General features: G+C 41.9%; 1 protein-coding gene across 1 annotated transcript; it reads left to right on the forward strand.

The window, feature by feature from the left end:
- Positions 1 to 5,075: 5,075 nt before the first annotated feature.
- On the forward strand, positions 5,076 to 21,953 carry LYPD6 (LY6/PLAUR domain containing 6). Its single transcript, XM_065413822.1, has 4 exons — positions 5,076 to 5,193; positions 9,805 to 9,903; positions 18,682 to 18,812; positions 21,792 to 21,953. Exons 1-4 carry the CDS (start codon positions 5,076 to 5,078, stop codon positions 21,951 to 21,953), a joined length of 510 nt encoding a protein of 169 aa, XP_065269894.1.
- Positions 21,954 to 22,489: the final 536 nt, after the last annotated feature.

The following is a 22,489-nucleotide window of genomic DNA, read 5'->3' on the forward strand; positions in this document are numbered from 1 at the left end:
TCTGCCTTAGGATACTTTCACTCTGTTTCCTTTCCTCTCCCCTGCCATACCTTGCATGGTCAGGCTATGTGTCTTTTCTCACTCAGCTTGTATTTTTATGCAATTACAAGTTCTCTTTTCTTTGATTTCCTTTGTCTCAGATCAATACACCAAAGCCAGCAGGTAGTCAGTTAGGCCCTGATTCAGCATGATACGTAAGCGTGTGAGTAACTTTAAGCACGTGGATAGTCCCAAAGTTATGCATGTACTTAAGTACCTTACTGAATCAGGGCTTTAGTTTGCAGGGCTAGGAGCTGTGCTATTTCAGACCACACCACGTGTAACTATTTCTCTTATCTTTCATATAATCTCTTTTGGGGGGAGGGATCGCTCAGTGGTTTGAGCATTGGCTGCTAAACCCAGGGTTGTGAGTTCAATATTTGAGGGGGCCACTTAGCGATCTGGGGCAAAATCAGTACTTGGTCCTGCTAGTGAAGGCAGAGGGCTGGACTCAATGACCTTTCAGGGTCCCTTCTAGTTCTATGAGATAGGCATATCTCCATATATATATATATATATATATATATATATATGTAACTGGGAGGAGCTCATTTTATTTCCTTTCTGCTTCGAATTGTGACTTTTTTTCTGGATTATACACATTTGTGGACTAAAATAAATGGAAATTGGCATTTCCTTCTTCTCAGGGTTACATCAACAAAGCTTCATGTACCACATAGGCCTGTTATCTGCTTTCCTCACTGTTGTTATGGATTTCATGCCATTTTAATAAAAAGGCTGTTTCCAAATCTGAGCAAATCAGAACGTCAGACCCTCTGATATTCATCTAAATGCCGATCCTGTGCACACCCCCGGTGACTATCACAGTGAGTTTGAGAGAAACAGAGCTAGAAATGAAAGTTAGCTTACACAGTCATCTCTGGAACATCCTAACTGCAAACAAGGATGTTTGATTAATATAAAATCATAATCTTTATCAAAATGTGTAAATTGCTTGGGGGAAATAACTGTATTCAGTATGAAGTGTATAAGTGTACCTTTTTGAGCAATACATATTTTTAAAGGGTTTTCATATAGGAATTTGGATCAATTTTTCTTTCTCCTTTTAGAGAAAGCAGTCTGTGTGAACCATCTGAACAGTTTATTTAAATGGTAAGTTGGGGGTGCTTCCTGTTAATTAGTTTATTACAGTATCTGGGTTGCTCATAAACTTGGGGACTGATGGCTGAGGACTTGTTAGCACAGAATATGGTTATTGATAAGTTAAAAGTGGTTATATTGCAATGTGCTACTCTTGGCCCTCTCACCCTAATCTCTGATTTGCCATTCTAGGCCTTGGACTGGTCCATCTGTATGCCCACAGCAAACATGGCTGCCTCAGTTTCTGCCCCCTCCTCACCCAACCAGTCCTATCTTCTTAATATTTCCCCTCCTCTGCTTTGCTTTTTGAGGAAGGTTCTCTTTCCTTCACTAAGAGAAATTACCACACAGTTATTGTACAATCCAGATTCCCACCCTTCCTCTTCAAGCCAATCAGATTGCAGAGAATTGTGAAACTAACCGTAAGCTCATGACTTTATTTAAGAGAGTCTCCTCTTCCTCCTTCACATTTTATTTTGAGTCTCTATGTAAGGGAAACATATCAAGCAAAGTGAAACTAAAACACAGAGGGTTCCTTTGTCCCTTTGAATGTTAAAGTACAAGTTTTCCCTCTTCACTAGCATTAGGTTTATAATGAATGGTAATAAACACTGTATAGCTAGAGATCTTGAATTTTCCTGGAGTGTAGGGTACTGAGCAAGGAGACAACTTACAGCAAAATGTTTGGCATATTTAAATCCATGCTTCAAATGTAGAGTACTACTGCATTTGGACAACCTTCTAAATAGCAGAAACAAGTGCTCATGGGGCTGCAGAAATTACTTTCCTTCCTTTAGGGACCCCCAAAAAGGGGAGCTAATCTGTATTGTGTGCTTTTAAATGTAATGTGCAATACAGATATACTTATTACTATAGAACAGAAGTAAGGCCTCAGAATGCCCCAGAGAAGAATATTAAATCAACTTTATAGTATCTGAGCATCAGTAAACCCGTGGTAACCAAGTTTAGGAGTTGGAAGAAACTTGCATCTCAGGCCTGGTCTACACTACCCGCCTGAATCGGCAGGTAGAAATCGACCTCTCGGGGATCGATTTATCGCGTCCCGTCAGGACGCGACAATCGATCCCCGAATCGACGCTCTTACTCCACCAGCGAAGGTGGGAGTAAGAGCCGTCGACGGGAAGCCGCGGAGGTCGATTTTGCCGCCGTCCTCACAGCGGGGTAAGTCGGCTGCGATACGTCGAATTCAGCTACGCTATTCGCGTAGCTGAATTTGCGTATCTTAAATCGACCCCCCCTGTAGTGTAGATGTAGCCTAATACTGCTTCAGTTCAGTCTGCTCCATGCATTCTCTGGTATGTGCACTACAGGAAAAATGAGGCAGTGGAGAAGGAATCTCAGTACTGAAATGAGTCTTTAGGGACCTTAGTTTAGACCAGCCATTGATCCTTATCACCTAGCTCTTAACACAGGCACTGCATTTACTGATAATATGCCATTAGATCAAAATACCAAATTATTTCATTATGCTGTGAAGTGCACAGCAGTCTGAATAAACACACAGCTTCACCCATCCTGTTTCCTCCATAAAAAGGTAGCTAGGGGAGATAGGGCAATGGAAAACTCAGTCGAGTTAAAAGGTGAGACAAATCTCTTCCACTGTCCATTTTATGCAGAATTTTTGACATGAAAATAAACCTGGTGAACCTCTCACTCACCCTAGCATAAATCTGGAGTAAAACGGGGGTGTGACGAGAACCAGGCCTTGTTTGTACAGTGTTCTATCAGAGATACTGCTTATCACATGGCATAATGGTCAAAGACACTATTCAACTAAAACTGTTTTGTCATTCAAATGAAATGAAAGGTATTTGGGTTGTGTTTAGTAGAATGCCATGACAATTCACTCTAAACGTGGTGCGTATAACTTAGACCTAAAACCAAAATCCTGACACTTGTGGATGCATGTGAATAGACGATCCATGGCTCTTTTCACTAGGGTGGTAGTGATAAAATCTGAGGTCCTAAAACAAAAAACCCTCAGTTGGTTAATTTTCTGTCCACCTAAATTCCCTCTGTGTTGTGCCAGTATGCTATAATTGAGTGACCACAAGCCAGAGACTCTGAGCTCTAGTATTGCCTTTACCACTGACTTGCTTTGTGACAGTAAATCCAAACCCTGTCTCGCATTTGGCTTCAAATCCAAAGCCTGAACCTTAGCCCAAACTCAATCCAGATTCTATTTTGAATGCTGCCCTCGGCCTCTCTGATTAGCATTGCTGTAGTTTATGTTAGATACAGGCTTTGTGTTATACTGTTATGTAGTTACTCCTATGGGTTCCATACTCCCCTTCCTTCTGCATCGTGGAGGGGAGCAAAAGAGAAAAGGTCTGCCCAGATGAGAACTAAAGAGTAGAAGGGTACTGAGTGGTGACCCCACCATCTGCTCCCCCTTAGAAGCTCACAGAATACTTCCACATGGGCACCGCTCAGCTGGGATCTGTGGTGAAGCATGTAGGAGCGAGGGGGGAGGGGTACAGTTGGGGAGCAGCCAGTCTACATAGCATGTTCCCCTGACTACCCAGCATATTTAGATCAACAGTTCCTCCATAACTTCTTCCCACTCTAGGGGCATGGCTGAGGAAAGTGCAGGCCTGGGAGAGGGGTCTAATGGTATCCTAGATTTTAACATAGCTGTACTGCCAGAGAAATCCAGAGAGCAATGTGGAGCATCCTGCTCTCCTAGCAGATGCCGTAAGATCCATGGGTTTAAGCCCTGCATTTCCTACAGCGCCAGTATATCTGTGAGATTTCCAGGCCAGGCCTTCTGCACCTCCCTGAGGCTTCAAACATCCCTCTCTTGAGGGGAGCATTCCTCAGAAATGGTGTATTCTGTCTTGCAGAATTCTCTGAATCACTGAGAAGCCACTTTTGTGACAAAGATGCTTAGTTCTTAACAGGATCTTAATAGGGAGAGAAGAAGCAATGACTTGTGTCTGTGTTTTTAGTGAGAGGGTAGGATTTGGGGAAGAGCTGTGTTGTACATGATGGTATATTACTGGTGACTACAGCAACTTAATGTCAGTCTCTTTACACTGAGCCCTAAAGCCTTTCTGGTTCCCAAGAACAGGTGTATGAAGAGAAGCTGCTCCAATGTGCCTTAGACCACACACTGCTAACAAGAATCTTGTATTGAATTTCCTCACTGGATTTCTTATTGTCTGAGTCTGGCACTTTTCCAGTGGTCTCTAAGATAGAACTAGTTAGATCTCATTATAACTCAGATGTGATAAATCACACTGGGATTTTTCAGGGGACTGCTTCTAATGGGATGATAGTACCCCTCTTTAAAAAAATAAAGGTCACATGAAATTTTACTAAGCAATCTAAACTCACCTTGTTGTTGCGTTACAGAAGCCAGAGACTTTGACAGCTGTCCTGCTGCTCACTCGGGGCAAAACTCTCTCCCATCTCTGCTTTGGAGCTTGCTGACCCCACTAGAATCTATGCAGTTGAAATTCTCAGATCCTGGTTCAAAACTTTGTGCAGTGCAAAAACGTTGTGCAGTCCACTGCAGTCAGGACTCAACTCCACAGCTGCTTCTAGCAGAGCACAGCTCTGAGGAGGTCCCTGTGCCTCAGCTGAGAGAAGGGCTTAGTGGGCTGGGATGGATGGAAGGACGGGGCAGAGGTGGTAGATCCACAACTACAGGGGAGGAGAGGGCTACTGCAGCTCTAGCCTTAGGGCGTAAGTAGAATTCTTTCCTGGCCCCTGCACAACTCCCTAGTGCCAAGCTTGGTTACTTGGGCTGTGTGCTTAGATGAGGATTGGCCCTTGGATGGGCTATTGAGACAGTAGCTGTAATAGTCTCACTTTTCTTTCTTTTTCTTCTTTGTATTATAGGTGCATTTTTCTTCCAATTATAAAGAGGACTTGCTCCCAAGAAACCCGTATGAGTGAGGCCCCACTCTGCAATGGAATCCTGGCCTACCCTGGCCTGGGTTCTGCTACTTAGCCTGATCGCTGACTGTCTGAAAGCAGTTCAACCTAGAGACTTTACAGTGAAAGATATTATCTACCTTCATCCTTCAAGTAAGATTCATTTCACATGCTTAAAATAGGATGTCACTGTGCCAAGGCTTAGAGAAAAAACCCTGAATTCAGACAGCAGAAACATTGGGTAGTTTAAGGGATATGTACCTTTTTCTAAAGTTAGCCTCTGCACTACAGAAAGTAAGTTATTAAAATAGAAAGGAAATATGTTTTATATGTGCGTACACACAATATACTTTGTGTCAGAAAGATATTTCTTGGTCAGTTTACATGACAACAAACAATTAAAAGCCAAACTACCTGTGCTATTGAAATGATGTAATAAAGCTGATCAGACAGGTATCTTCAGGGATCTTCTAGGTCACCTAGCTCAATGTATTTTTAGGGCTTGATCCATCTGGGGTTCAGATGAAAGCTCTGCGACAGCAGCACTGAACAACTGGCAGGATGGATGAACCTGGTATTTTGTTACTGACAGTCTAATAAAGTGAAGTAAACTACCAGGATTGGCATTACAGACTAATGGGATTGCAAAAACATTTTGGCTAGTACATGTCATGAGGCACTGAGCAGTTGGCCTTGAGATACTGTTCTCCAGTAAACTTAGGACACATTTTTCTAGCAGCACCTGATCATCCTGGCTGTCTCTGCTCTCAGTTTCTCTAAGTGCAGCTCTTTCGCACACTCAAATAACTCACTACTCTTGGTAGTGAAAACAGCTGCTACACACATCATTGGCATTCACTGCAATGTTGTGTTCCCACTCTCGCTGGCCCTGACACACCCATTTTATCCCCTGCTCACCATGTCTCCATTCAGTATGGCAGTGGAGGTTTGCTTACATTGCTGAACATCTCTCTGTATTATAATGAGTACTATGCGGAAGCCTCCCTACCTAGGTGTGGAATAAATGCGAGTGCCAGGTGCTAGTTCTTGGTTCTCTAGATTTATTTCAGCAGTGCTCAACAGGCTGCAAGGTCTGGGCCATAAGTACCCAGGGTTTGGCAAAGGGGAAGCTTGCTTATAATGTGAAGCGGTCCTCAATGCTTACCAAGTATCTCATTCCCCACTCTAGCATTCCACCTATGTTTCAATTCTACAGATTGTTAGGACAATTATTTTCTTTTACTAATGTGTGTAAACGGCAGACAGCTGAGGTAAGCGCAATTCACTTTTATAGGCAACTTTTGTCCTTTGTGATAGACTCGCGGAAATAAAAACACAACTTACAGCGCTCAGGAAAGGTGCCACATTGACAGCCCTGGGGATTGAAGTCGACTGTTGATCACAGAACAGGTACAACCCAGGCAGCAGCAGTAGATGCCTGTTAATGTTGCCCTGCCTATAGACCTCAACCTTGTGAAGGCTCCGTCCTTCATCAAGGCCTGGGCTAAAACCTATTATGTCAATGGAAAGAGTCAGTGGCTTTGGATTAGGCCCCCAGTCCTTGAGTTCTCTACTAAGAGCTCTCTGCCAACAATAGTGCTGGCTGTGATGGATTTTATTCATTTTTGGTGGCATGGACACCTGTCCACTAGGAAATGGTTTTAGATCACTAATTTATTTCACAGAGGCCAGGGAACAGCTGTCAGGTGGCAGTGACTGTTACCAGTGCCCAAGCCCCACTGGAAACACTCAGCTAGAGCTGAAAGGCTGTTATCCCTGCACTCTCCTCAGCCACTAAGTTGTTAAATTTCTGAGCCTCTGTTTTTTTTTGATTGATGAAATGGGGTGAAGCTCATAGAGCTTGAGATTTTGTGAACTTCTTTCCTGGGTTCTGGCACTAGTCTGGACTGCAGTCCTTCTGCCCACATCACTTAAATCCATTTTCCCCAAGGATGAGTCATTCAAAATAATAAGCCAGATCCTCGGGTGGTGTCAGTGGGCATAGACTCAGTGAAGTCAGTGGAGCTATGCAAATTTACACCAGCTAAAGGTCTGTTCCAATATCTCTCTAGCTAAAGGGAAGCCTATGTGTTAGGAGCTAGAGGTGACTGAAAATCCCAAACATTTTCAGGTTTCTTTTAATCAAAAGTTGAATTTTGAACAAAAACTATTATTGACAATTAAAAAAAAAATTTCAACCAGCTCTGTTTAGGGGGAGAAGGGAGCTAGACTGGCACTAGAGGCTGCCCAATTTAAGACTCAGTTGTGCAGATCTTACTTATTGTGGTGAGCAATTATTTAATCATAGTGATTATTCATTTAAGTGCTAACCGACATGAGCAAAGGCTGCACAACCAAGTCCTTAAGGCATTTCATTTAGATACCAATATAAGAAGCTGCGTGTATTTTTTTCATTAGCTTCTCAGTCTCATTGTATTTTTTTTCATTCTGCCTGCTCTGTGTTCCTTTTTCACCCGACTTTCTCCCTCTCTGCACCTTCTCCCCTCCCCCCCTCTGCTAAATGGAATCTGATGATGTTCAGCATTGTGAGTCAAACTTTTGAACCCACATATGTTCTAGTGGGTTTGAAATTAGGCAAAATGTGTTTGCACACCCCTAAAACCAACATCTTTGTTGGAGAAATGTAGCCTTTTTTTTTTTTTTAGTGTATGCTGAACAAAAACTAAATCTCCGCAGTAGTCTTCCAAAGAAAGCTGGTACAAAGTGAACCATTGCTGACCAAGGGAGTTAATGGATGGATAATGTTACAGGCAGTTACGGGGCACTGTGAGGTTGGTTTTTTCTTTGGAATCACCCTTTCCTGAGGGACTGAGGCCTTATGTCCCGAAACACAGTCTACTGAGCTTATTCACTTCTGTGATCAAGAGCCAAAAGAGATTCACTCACAGCTGTGGCAACAACTGTTTGAAACTTTATTTTACTCCAGTAGCGCTTTGAAGATAAAGAAAATACCATGCATCTCAGGAACTTCCACAGCCTCTCCTTTTTGTTCACCTTTTTGTTCTGTTTTATCAGATATAGTATTAGTTAATGGTCTACTACAAGAAGCAATGTTCACACACATGCATCTCGCCACACATGCCTCTGTTGTCTAGAAGCTATTTCCAGAGACCCCTTCCTGCCTTTTGATATCCAGAGGAGCCATTTCCTTTTTACTGTTTAAAATAAAACCTCCAATCCCTGGACACTTGTTATGAGATGAATATGTTTTGGGATGCTGGCCTGAAGACAGCCATAAAGAAGAGTTTGGAGTACTTCTGTGCTCTCATTTGGGTTGTTTGCCAAAATTGAATTAATAATCATTTGATAGGCAGATTTGTATTTTGCCTTTAGAGGAGAAAATCTATATTTTGTGACAGTCTCTGCTAATACAAATTGGCTTATCTTTTAATTTCAGAAGATTACATCTGGCCAGGTGCAATGTAATGCTTTGTGTCCAACAAAAACAAAGTTTAACACAGCACTTACCTAGACCTTTGCAAATCAGTGAGATACAGATTGTCTTAAACCTGCTTCTTAAACACTCTACTTTCAACATATGCATAGCTTAGCCTTACAGAACTATCATGAACATTTTTCAGTCCATGCACAAAATCTATTCAGCTGCTCTTCCTATGATTATGGAGTTAAAGAAGTGAATAATGTTTTATTCACCCACTAAAAAGAGCTACTTGCCCTCTGGAGCAGGCAAGTAGAATTTTGCAAGGTTGGCATAACTGGTGAAATTCACCCATGTTGCAAAGGGTCTAGTGCAAGGCTCTCTAAACCATATAAGCTCATTGGGCTTTGGGACAGACCAACCATTCAGAGATGCAATACCAACTCCATATAGGCTGGTATTCAAAGGATGTTTGAGATCCAGGGACTGGCCACAGGTTGTTGATTCAAGGGCCCCAAACATCTCTATATAGGGTGTGCAATGGTTACTACACTAGTCTTTGGACTGAAACAGTGGCTGTAGAGGTGTTGTACTGAATCTTGCATTGGTTGCTTGAAATGAGATGGAGTGAAATTAATTTCTACTATCCACATTTTATTGCCCCGTACAATGCCTTGGCTTTGTGCCAATTGTAAATTTCACCTATTGTTCGCTGGTTAGTTTCTGGGCATTGTACTGAGAGATGGCAATATCTGGAAAAATCCATTTACTTGGATTAATTTGGGATGTATTGCAGAAATCTTGCCAAGAGAGCACTTTAAATCTTTGTTTCACATTTGGCTAAATAACTTGTACTCAAGCAGATTATTGATAGCTGGAGGTTCAGCAAATTGATATTTTTTTTTCATTTGGGAGATCAATCAGCATCCAAAAGTGTGAGTGTATTTCCTCTGTGAGGCAGATTTCAGAAGTATTTAGTCCAGCTGACATTTTGTTAACAACGGGGATGGAGTAACAGTATTGAATACTGCTGTGAAATAATAATATATGCTACAGAGAATGAGCAAGTGCGGTTATGGGACTCAATCCCATACCTCTTATTCAGATGAAACTCCCCTTGACGTCAGCTATGGGCAGTTTTCCTGAGTAATGTCTGTTTTACTGGGCCCTTGTACTTGTATATAAATGCTCTTCCTGGATTAGAGAATTTTAAAATCCAGGACAATTTATGATGGGGTTCGGGTGCACATATCAAGCAGCAAATACATTTTTAAAAAAGAGTATTACCATGGTGCCTTTAAAAAGCGTGGTACAGACTGGCTAAATGATCATCAGTTTAAATGAATTTTGTTTACATTTTTCAGCCACACCATATCCTGGTGGATTTAAATGTTTCACCTGTGAAAAGGCAGCAGACAATTATGAATGCAACCGATGGGCTCCAGATATCTATTGTCCAAAAGGTAAATTAGCTCCATGCTATCTGTTTAGATTAAATCTATGTTAAGGAAATGCCTCAATATTCCCATTTAAGTGATAACATGCACAGGTATCCAATACCCGCCATTACTGGAGGTTTTTAAGAACAGGTTGGACAAACACCTGTCAGGGATGATCTAGGTATACTTAATCCTGCCTCAGCACAGGGTGATGGACTAGCTGACCTCTTGAGGTTCCTTCCAGCCCTACATTTCAATGATCCTATGATTTTCATTGTTCTCCAAGAGTATTTGAATTCAGATGATGGTTATTCACACCCGTAAGCCTCAATTACTGTGAGTAAGATTGGTGGATGATACAAATGATCCATCCAACCCTCACACTTCCCTTTGCAGTAGATACGTTTAGAGCTTTAATCTATCCCCACATTCTCCCATAACTGAAACAGAAATTAAGTTTCAGTGGGACTTAGGCTCCCAAGTATGTAAGTCACTTTTAGAAATGGAACTGTGATGAGATGTTCACCCCACACCAGCCCTGAAGGGGTTATGGTGGTGCAGCTGGGGCCAATTAACCTTATAGGCCACACCTGGTGGAGAGTCTGGCATGACTGGAAATGACTAATGGCTGATAAAGCCCAGTTGGGAGAGAAGCTGGCTAAGGTATAAAACCAGGAAGTTCCTAGCAGAAAGGGGCTGCAGTGTGGAAGCTGTCAGTCACTCTTCGGGCTTGGGGGGAGGGGAGGAGGAAACCAAGGCTATGTCTACGCTACGGACCTTACAGTGGCACAGCTGTACCGCGGCAGCTGCGCCGCTGTAAGGTCTCCTGTAGCCGCTCTATGCTGGCAGAAGTGTTTTCTCCTGCCGGCATAATTAAACCACGCCCAACAAGTGGTGGGAATCAAAGGTATATTCCGCCTTTTGGAAAACTATTTATTTTTTTAAAATCTTGCCTCATTTCTAATTGTTCCCATTGGCCTAGCATTGAGCACAGTGTAGAATCCCAGATCTGAATACCTCTGAAATTTTGAAGTGTTTGAAATCCTGACAGGGATCCAAATTCTGTGGATGCCCTTCTCTGCTTTTTACCTTCTCTTCCATGCTCTGAATGTCTCTCCTAATTCTCTCAATTAATTGCTTCCTGCTTTCATCTTTCATTTCTTGCCCACACTGACATCTTTTATATAGTGTCGTCTTCACGCTCCATTTGTCTCTCATTGTTGCTCTTCCTCATTTTGTCTTGTGTTTCTGTGTGTTGGGAGAAATCCTCCAACCTTGATGGGGCCATGTAGTCCCATAGTTAGCCTGCCTAGAATGGGGCAGAGATACAAGGGACTGTGTACTACCTGTGTACTACAAGCAGTGCTTCATGGTTAAGGCTACGTTTTAGTCACAGGTATTTTTAGTAAAAGTCATGGACAGGGCACAGGCAGTAAACAAAAATTCACGGCCTGTGACCTGTCCATGACTTGTACTATATACCCCTGACTAAAACTTGGGGACAGGAGGGGTGGCTTGGAGGGGCAGCCCTGGGGGCGCCGCAGGTGCTGGGGGAGGAGGGAGGAGGAGCTCCGCAGCCCGGGGGGTGCGGTGGGTGCTCGGGTGGCGGGGCTGGGGCAGGTTCCCTGCCCAGCTCCTGGGAAGCGGCGACCTCCAGCTCCTAGCTCCACGTGCTGCCTCCGTTCCGCTCCGCCCCAAGCCCCGGTTCTGCAGCTCCCATTGGCTGGGAACTGTGGCCAACAGGAACTGCAGGGGCAGTGCCTGCAGGCGGAGGCAGCATGTGAAGCTAGAAGCGGAGGGAGAGGAGTTCCTGTAGCCCTTCTGGAGAGCCCCCTGCAAGTAAGCACCGCCCTGCAGCCCAATCCCCAGCCCTGAGTGCCCCCCCCCCCCGCAACTCCTGCTGCTGGGGGTGGGCCCAAGACTGCCCAAGCAGCAGCCGATGCGACTGGCCCAGGGGCAGCCCGAGCTGCTCAGGTAGCTCCCGGGCCAGCTGCACAGGCCTCTGCAGAAGTCACTGAGGTCATGGAAAGTCACGGAATCTGTGACCTCCGTGACAAACACGGAGCCTTATTCATGGTGTCTCTCTCCCCAGTGCTATTGAGAGGCGGACAGGCATGGCCAGTTGATCAACACTACATAGATCCACTGGCCAAGCATATCCTTCCCATAGATAGGGGAAGCCCAAGGGTATAAACTATCATAGTCCAGCCACTGCAGAACAGGTGTGTGAGTATCCTCCACTTTGCTGCTGGATACACACACGGGTGTACGCCTTCGTCTAAAACCTGTACAAGTCCCCTTGACTAAGTCCATTTTCTTGAGCCATTCATAGGGGATCCAAATTTGGCCCTATCAGAGTTACTCATGAACTTGTTCAAAATAAAGGAGCAGCAAAGAGAAGTTTACAATGGTCGAGAAATATTGCTGATTGACCCTTTGCAACTGAATCTACAGAACTCAAGATGTAAGCAGCTGACATTTTGGGAAAGCAGCCTTCATCTAGCCAGTTCTTTTCAATAGGAACTTAATATATATTGAATAATGTCCTTTAGCTTTCTCATCCAGCAATTCTCTGAATTGTATACCTAGATTTGGTGGTGATTGGCCCATTGCAAATGCCTTCCGTAGTCAGTGCTTTTCATGCATCTCAGAAACCAAAAGACAATAGTCCCAATAGCAAAGACCAGCCATCCTGTGTCTCAGACTAAACTAAAGAGCTGCAGGAAATCCTCTTGAATTTAATTTGTTTTCTTAAGAGTTTAAATTAATGTAACTTCAATAACAATGAAAGATCAGAACAGCTTGTGTCAAATCATGGCAATAGTAGCAGTTCCCCCCGTTTTGGCAAGAATACACATTATTTTAAATAATTGTCAATGATGATAGTGACTGAAAACAGTCTGCAGACTAGTCTATAACACACAAAAGAATGACCGCAAGGCTTGCTTTTAATAAAAATGTTTCCCAGCTTCAAAGAATCACTGATTTAGACATTAAAGGGAAGCCAATAGCTAGGCAATGCCAATTGCTTTCTTTTTGTCTTTTTGGAAATCGTGTTTCCAGTGACTCTCTTTATTTCGTTAATCAGGCTTATGCAGACCAGCTTTTGATGGTATGTCTGTGAACTACTATTGCCACTCTACCTTGTATTAAAGCTTGTTTGTTTTATCTGCTTGTAAAAATGCTTGGTTTCTCTTACATTTCACCACAGCAGGATCACGACATATTTACAAAATATGGGCTTTTGGAGCCCGGAATCGACCAGGTGGAAATTCGAATCCATCTTTTTATCTTTAGAACAAAGAACCCCAAATCTCCTTAGAATGGCGTTATCAGATAGCATTTTGCTCACATAGCATGGAGCATTTAGTCCTAAAACTGTCAAGGTACATTGGGAACAGTGTACTTTGTAGCTGGACTTTAGCCTGAACCAAGCTCAGATTCACTGTATGCCCTACTTTATTTATCTTCAGAGGCTGAGACAAAGTCCTTGTGTGCCACCTCCCTATAGTGGCATTCTTTAGAATGAATGGAAAATAATAACCTAGACAGCACAGTGTTACTTTGGTGTTGGGCAGCAATGCATGCAACACACTCCGTCTTACAGCTCTGGCTCTTTAAAATGTTCCTGTCCTGCAGAAATGACAAGTATAACTTGCACTGGCACTTTTTATCTCTGACCATGGATTTTGGAACAGATGCAAAGGAAAGTCTAAGAGATGGAACAAAGCAGAACAATTCACAGCTGACAAATAAAAAACAAGTGTAGCTTGTCTTGTTTTGTTTTTTGTTTTTTTTGTTTTTTTGAGAGAGAAGCATTAATTCTGCTATCACTTAATACTGATTTTAAACTGGTGAAAATCTGTTGGTCCTGATTCTCTTCTCACACTATTGTAATTCAGGAATGATTCCACTGGAGTCAATCGAGTTACACTGGTGTAACTGAAGGACTCAGCGCTATTGGCTTACATGAGTCAGAATCAGGCTGAAAACTTTCAGTTCAGATTGTAAGGAAAGTCAGATGTGATCTGTATTTGTTCCTTCTGGATTGCAAAATCAGTGTCTGTGTTTGTTTGTTTTTTATCTCCAACTTTCCAAGCAAATACATTTCAAAATAAACTAATTTATCAGTTTTTTTTAAACAAACTGAAAGAAGAAAAAATAATTTCATGTCACAGTTCTAGTAAACGGGCCTCAAAATTTACCTTATAACTGAAAATTGACCCCCAGGGTAATTGTGAAGACCTGACGTTATTTACTCATTCCATAGGTTGGTGATTTTATCTCGGGGGGGGGGGGCTAGAGGAGTAAAGTTGTATCACCTCAGCGCTGCAGTTATCTGAACCTTTTCTGGACTGCTTGTGTTAAGTGATATTGAAAGATAAGAAAATTCTCGGTATTGCATTTTTTTTTAAATAGCAGAAACTTTGTTTTAGTTAAATAGATATTTTAAAAAATTAAAACAACAAGGAGTCTGGTGGGTAAAAATGCCACTTCTTCAGATGCCCAAATAAATTTGTTAGTCTTTAAGGTGCCACCGGACTCCTTGTTGTTTTTGTGGATACAGACTAACACGGCTACTCCTCTGATACTTAAAAAATTAAGTCACTTTCACAGGAGCATAAATGCAAGAGTTACCATGGAAAGCACACTTCTGCATAACTAAAATTTAGTGCAGTGTATTATTAAAACATGAATGAACCCCTGGAGTGAACATGAATGACTGACAGCATTTGCTAGAATGCAGAAGAGTGCAGGCTCATGCCTTGTCATTGTACATTAACCTGCCCTCTCTTCTGGGTAGGCCCATCTCAAGCACAGTGTGTTATCCAGTTCTGTTATGACCCTGCACTTGGAGTATTCCTGATATTCAGTTCCTGAATGGCTACTGAGCAGAGTCTGACAACTGAGGCAAACTGTTAAGTGGATAGGTGCCATCTGAAGCAGCATCAAAGTTATGACGGTCAGATCCTGTATACATATTACATCTAAAAAGCCTATGTTAAAAGCATGGTAAAATTGAAAGTCAAGCCCTCTCTGCTCTTATCCAACCTCCTAAGGCTCCTGCTTCCCTTCCCTTCTGCTACTATCTAACAGACCCAAGCCCCAGCTTCTGCTCCCTCTTCTGCTCCCATCCAACACCACCCCTCCAGTGCCCCACCTCCTGCCCCCTTCACTTCTATGCTTGTTCAACTCCCATGCACTCTGGCTCTTGTCCCCCACCACATTCCAGCCTCTACCCCCTCTTCTCCTAGCCCATCCCCACTTAGGTCCTGTCCCTCTCTCCCAAGCCAGCTTCCCTGTGTCCAGCACCACAGCTGTTCTCAGCAGCTGGGAGGAGCAATTGGAAGGAAATGCTTGCTCAGCACTTGAGGCTCCAGGATGCTCAGTCACTCTGTGGGGATAGACACGTGCAGGCCAGTTGCTCCTAGGAGCTGTGAGGGGTTTGAGCATGCTCAGTGGAGATGGAGTCTTTGGAGAACTTGCTACCAAATTCTAACAAGTGTCTATTGAGCATGAGCAAACTGAGATTTTGCAGAGGCTATAACTTGATCAAATTTAGGTGAATTTTCATGGTGATGGCAAACGGCACAGCATGGAGGTGCCAGAGCTTGTCGACAGAATGGTTGAAAGAATTTCTCTTAACATGGACAAAACAACAGATTTTTCCCTAATCTTAATGATCTGAAATGGCTGAACCATTTTTGTTGAAACTTAAAAAAAAATAAAAAATTCTTTCTGAGGCAGACATCCAGCCTGGGAAATTTTAGCCTGAACTGTTTAAGTAGCCAAAATTATAAGTAACTGAAAACGGGGTCTTATAATGGAAAGTGTTGGGCAACCTTAACTATAAGTGGCACTACGAGCTCCACCTTTAATAACTGAAGCTGCATTTAAAGAGACATTTTCAAATGATAAATCATATATAATTTTTTTATTAATTCATTTTTTTGCACAACTTAAAATTTGGGTTACATTTAACCTGATACGAGATGATCTTATAATTAAGACAAGTATCTGGGAAACAGGAGAACTGTGTTCTGTTCTTGATTGTGTCACAGTTCCTGCATGACCTTGGACACCTTAGTGCCCAAGAGATGATGCACAGATAAAGGACATTGATTCCATTACGTATTCTTCAATTCTTTGGTTTAACTTTATGTAGTGGGCAGGTCCATCAGACCATTTGCTTACCTGTGACCCCATCAGCTTCAGCATACCAAAGCTCTCACCTCCCCAAGGTATTAACTGTAATGTAGATTTATCTATTTCACTTTTACACTCATCTTTGCTCTGGGCTGCCTCTTGTCCTCTATATAAACCCAAGATATGCCTTCATCTTATCAGCTGTGATCACTGCACTTACTCTGCACTGGGAAAACAGGCAATATATAACAAAAGGCTAGAATGCACAAAGAACATTACTTTACTTCAGTCCCTTGAGAGTGTTTTTATATGCATGTATTTTGAATCCAGGGAAAAAAGACTTTTATTTGGGATGTTAAGAGCATCTTCACTGATGCATGTAGATGGCAGCTGGTAAATGCAAGCATTGCAATGATTCTCTGTAAGAGCTCAATCTTGCAAGGTACTGAGCATGTCTTGTGAAGTGCCAAGTGTTCTCAGTTGTCACCCAGGCACTCTGGTCCAGATCCTCAAAGGTATGTAGGTACCTAACTGCCATTGATTTTAGTAAGTGTTAGGTGCCTATATACCTCAGAGGATCTGGCCCTCAGTAATACTTAAACACAGTTTGTTGCTCCCTAAGGAGTCGATTCTGCAGGCTGCAGAGCCCCTGAATTCCAATGGACTTCAACAGGATTTCAGGGTGATCCTTACCTTGCAGGAGATGCTCATGACCTAAGAAGTATTTATGAAAGAGAGGAAGAGTAGGTCTCACATGACACAAAAATGCACATATCTCACTGGTTATTGCCTAGAATATTTTCCAACAAAAGATGTAAAATATTGTCCCTTATTGAACTTTTTCAGCCCAAAGTAAGTCTGTTAATCACAACGAAACCCCCATTAAAGAGAGCCATTGGGTGCATTATACTGTGGTGTCTTCTAGCAACATGGAATTGTAAATGGGTTTCAGCTGATATGTATAAAGGCTAAACTTCACCCCTGTGGAGAGGGGCAGCACAGGCTCTATGCCACAGATAAGGTTTATGTGAGACTTAAGTGGTACATGCATAGGCCTTGTTCTGTTGCTTTACTGGGAATGGATTTTACTCTAGAGGCCCAATCCTGTGAGGTGCTGAGTCCCAGATCCTTAAAGGTATTAAATGGCACCTAACTCCCATTGATTTCAATAAGATTTAGGTGCCTAAATATCTTTGAGGATCTGGGCCTGAGTGTTTTCAAGTCCCATCACCTTCAGTGGGAGTAGAGAGCACTCAGCATCCGATAAAATTAGGCTCTGACCTCTTAGTAGAATATATATTAAAATATATTAAAAGTCTTGTGTTTGTAGTGACTGTAGATTTAAGCAAAGGCAGTCTGTTAGATCATCCTCAGAGATCTGAAATGCTCCAGTCTGTTTGTCATGGGTATCACCACTGAAGTTCAGAGCTGGCCAAACTTATGACAAACATCTGGTATTTTTATTGCCCATGCTAACTAATAACACATTAGTTCAATAATCCTTCTCTTTGTAGTTGATGAATGCCTAGAAAGTGAAGAGTTTGTGAGACACTCTCTTCCAGTTAAAGATAACAGCTGCACAAGAACATCCACTTTAATTTAATTACACATTTTTTTCCCATGAAAGCAGGCAGGATGTTCATCACTACCTACCAAGCAGGACATAAAAATGAGAAAAAATGTTTCCTATGTTTATATCATCTTACAGAAATAGGAAATCAGAGTCCAGTGCGTTTCTGTTCCCTTTGTAGATGAAGACAATTATGATTTTTGTTTTAATCACTCACACAATGGTTTACATTTTCAGCGCATTCCCGGTGGGAATAGTGGAGAGTGTCATTGGCTTCATTATAGTTTGGGAAACATAGAGCTAGTTAATCCTCATAAGTGCCCTGCATGGTAGGGAAGTGCATTAATCACCATTTTATAGCTGCAGAAACTGAAGTATAGAGATGCTAAGTGACTTGCCCTAGAGTACACAGCTAGCCAGTGGCAGAGCCAGGATTAGAAGACTGGTATTCCTGACCACCTATTCAGTCCTCTGTCTAGACTATGGACTATGGGAAGGATGACTCACATTTGCAGTGATCTCAATCATGAGGAAGGAAAGCATGTACATGAAGTTAGTGGAAGAGAATATTTAAACCCACATAAATTGATGTTAAGGGGCATGAAAGGTCACCTTTAGGGACAAAACGTGTATGGTGAATTCCTGCAATTGGTGTCAATTTAATACTTTTTTTTTTTAACCTAGCAGTGCTATAAACTAGGGATGGTCCTGAGGTATTGATTTTTAGACCTGGATCCATATTGGGATGTTCAGAGTTTGGAGGTCTCTTTAGTTCACCCATGATATTTGGATCCATATCTAGATATGACTAGATGACCTCCTGAGGTCTCTTCCAACGCTAATCTTCAGAGATGTTTGAGATCTGAGGTGCTGTATAAGAGCTTACAGCACTAGTGTGTACATATTTACAGTTTGATCTAGGATAGGAATTCGGTATATTTCTTCCATTTTTTTGTGTTTGACATGACTTTCTTTACTTAGTGATTGCATCCATATTTCCAGAATGTGAGCACAGCAGCTCTGTGAAGTATGAATTATAAATAGAATTTGTCCAGAACCAAAAATGCTTTTCTTTCTCTTTCTAGGGACAAGATACTGTTACACTCAACACACATTGGAAGCCAGTGGAGAAAGTATATCTGTCACTAAGCGCTGCGTGCCACTGGAGGACTGTTTGTCTACTGGATGCATAGATTCAAAACATGAAGGCCACAAGGTTAGGGGCAAAAACTATCTGCTTTGGTACAAACTGCAGAAATCTTTTGCTCTTAGCCAGAAGTCTGACACATACAACAGGTGGAACAATATCACCAAAATTGTAATGTCTCTATTTTTGATCAGTCCTTTGCTACGTTCATGTTGCTTTGATTTATAGAAAAAAGGGAAGCGAGCCTTTTAAGCATGAGGTAAAGAAGATTATGGGCTAACTCCTGCTCCCACTGGTGTTAGTGATTTAAGTGAATTTGGTCCGTGTTAAATAATGGGAGCATATAATTTGCATGAACTCTGCAGATCTAAGTAAAATCTATAAACATTTACAAATACAGGAGCAAATCCTGAAGTCCTTACTCAAGTTTTTCCCAGTGACAAAACTCCCTTTTCTCAGGCAAAGGAAACTTTGCCTGAATAAAAATTGGTAATAACTGAGGAAGGATTTGGGCCAGTATGTATATACACAGATTGAAAGGTGCAAAAACATAAACACAGGAAAGAGTAACATCATCCCACCCTCCTTGAGGAATTAAAATAATGGGTCTACAAGACGAAAGACAGGGACATGGCTAGACATTTTTGATGGTATGTTAAAGATCCACTGGTACCGTAGGAAAGAGAACCATTCTAATGAAATTGAAAACAATTTTGCTTATACTATTATACTTCCTGCTTTTCTCAGCCCAGTTCTTTTTAATGAGTGGGAACATTGTCCTGCAAAGTGTTTTTGTAGCCCCACCAATGTAGGGCATAGTAAGTAAGGGCACCCGCCAGTCAATAGTCATGCGGTGACTTATTTATCCTACGCTGGATAAAATACTTGGAGTAGACATTCCATACCTGCGCTGGATTTTCTAATTTTATCAGGAATGGGTTATTTTAAAAAAGCTGTTTTATTGAAAAATAAGTCAAGATTTCAAACTCCGGACACATTTCAAAAGTAGGGTCCGGTAGGATATTCCTATGAGTAACCGGGCTCTGTTCCCTGTGGTATTCTAGCAATTTAGGGCCATAGCATTCCCTCCTTCCTGGCCACATGAAACTCTGTGAAGTTCTCCTACACATTATCACTTGATGGTGAGGGACAAAAGAAGCAGGGGCAAACCAGTGGCTCCCCCACTATTCGCAGGGGCCTGTGTCATCTGTGTGGAGGCCATGTTCCTCCTGACCTGTTCCTGGCCTCCCACCTCTCTTTTAGCCCATGTCACTACAATTTCTGCAGGAACCATGCTGACATGGGCTGGTGACCAAGAAACCACCCCTCCAGCCCCCAAAGAGGAGGGGGGGGAATGAGAATGTTAATGTTGACTGGATAAGTTTTCCCAAATGACATTAAATATTGATACATCATGCAGTAGCCCCAGGAAGGAATTCTCTGCTCCCTCTGTGAGGAGAAGTACCTTACTGTAGCCTTGAAAAGGGTGCAACTTACATTTACCTGGTGCCTGGCCAGCTCAGTGGTTGATGCCTGAAAGTGAGGTGAAGCCACTCCGTCCGCCTCCCCCAAACCCGACTCACTTGCTCTTGGTGGCATGCAACTCCTCTGTTCCCTGAGCCAAGACCCAAGTTCCTGACAAGTCCTACATGTCCCTGCATAGTCATATGGGACCACAGCACAATCTTGCCTGAAATGTTCATTTGCAGTGATGTCTGCTATATTTGGCTATGTGTCGGTCACTGGCACCAACTTTATGCTCCATTTTTTTAACAAGGGATACTGGACAGGAATCAACACCCCTTGAAATGTTGTGGTGTTTCCACTAGGACACACTCATCATGTGGGTCTTGCAGGATAGTTAAAAATCCCATATACTCATTTCTATCTATTATCCTATGCTAGCATTCAGTAATTCTAGGACATGACTGAGTGATATGCCTTAAAATGTATCCTTTCCCATCTACACTTCCAGCATTCAGGCCAGTTAAGATGCGTGGTGTCCAACGTGCTTCGTAAATATTTCTGAATGTTGTTCTTAAATGTGACCGGTTGGTAACATTTAAAATCTTTTATCACTAACTGTTGTGGAACTGAACTTAATTCTCTCGGCCATTGAACTCTTAATAACTGAAGTAAATTGCCTGGGTAATTAAACTCCAAGACAGACTATGGCTCTGATCCTCCAAGACAAAAGCACAAGATAAACTTTATAAATGGGATTGGGAGCAGTCCCATTGAAGCTGAATTTACTTTACACACCTTATAAGTCTTCTTTACGCTGCCAGAATGGTGTAAAGGGGTCTTAATGTAACTGAGAATTCAGGCCTTTGAATAGTATTTATTCACAATAGACTGTATACATAGAACATGTATCTTGGTGTATTTAATTCTCCAGTATTATATTAGCCTAGATATCAGGTGATGGGCACCTAGAAAGGCCTAGATAAATACGTGATTAATTTCTGAAAGTTATGCTACATATCGCATGGACTCTGCTGTAAGCATACAGCCAAAACGGGTATTATTTTTTAAATGGCTTGCTCTGAAAAAAAGTATATTTGTTTTAAACTGAATGCTACAGCCCTCCCTATGGCAGACCTCACTTGTCCAGGCCACGCATCTGTCCTAGACAATTCTCATGACCACCTGACCCTGTGCCAGAGCCCCAAATTGCTATTCTGAACACCTTAATACTATCCAAGACAAATTCAGTGTCTCCAGGCCTCTCTAGAATAAGGAGGGGTGACTGTAACCATACTGTTGTTATTTGTATTGCAGTAGTCCCTAGGAAACCCCACAGAGATTGGGACACCATTGTGCCAGGCAGTGTACAATTATAGAATAAGAGACAGTCCCCACACCTAAGAGCTTACAATGGAAATAGACAGACAGACAAAGAGTTGGGGGCAGGGATATAACATATAAGTAGAATGACCAATGTGATAGTTTGCAAACATCATGATAAATCCACTCATTAGTCTGAGGTACTGAGGTATCTTCAAAAGTGGAATAACTCTGGTTACTGAACAGTTTTATTTCTTTCAGATCTGCACTTCCTGCTGTGAAGGAAATATCTGCAACTTGCCATTACCCAGAAACGCAACTGATGCAATATTTGCAACGACATCCCCTATAAATCAGACAAAAAGACTTTCCCAACATATATCAGTAATAACGTCATGTCTCCTGTTGGTATTTACTTCATAGTGATGTCATAAGGTGCCATTTGTATAGTTGGAAAAGCTTAACTGGATGAAAACCTTAGTATCAATGTATGACCTTATCTTAATATATGTTCACAATCTTAGTATTTCAACAACATTCCCAAAATTTTTGATTTCTTCTTGATTTTTGTTTGTTTGTTAATTTTGGTTAGTATTGCACCTAAATGTTCCTGAAGTGTATTCTCCTGAAGGGGAGAATAATCCAATTGTTTTCACTTAATATTTTGAGTAGAAACACATTTGAAATATTTTCAAAGCTAGTGGGTCACCCATATACACGGGTACATAGAATATTCTTGAAATTTGTCTTCTCTCTGTGAAGTGGTAATATTTGTTAAAAATATATTATGCAGCTATAGAATCATATAATTTGATTATTTGAAGCTCTCTCATGAAGGGGTATTTATTTACTGATTCCAACAGAATAATTTGATTATCATATCAATCTTTGGCACCTTCCTGATTTGTTTGGAAACCTCACAGTAGCTAACCTCAGCTCTATACGCCTGCCCTGTCATT

The sequence above is a fragment of the Emys orbicularis genome, chromosome 11 (genome assembly GCF_028017835.1).
Source record: "Emys orbicularis isolate rEmyOrb1 chromosome 11, rEmyOrb1.hap1, whole genome shotgun sequence".
In the NCBI taxonomy this organism is placed as follows: domain Eukaryota; kingdom Metazoa; phylum Chordata; order Testudines; family Emydidae; genus Emys; species Emys orbicularis.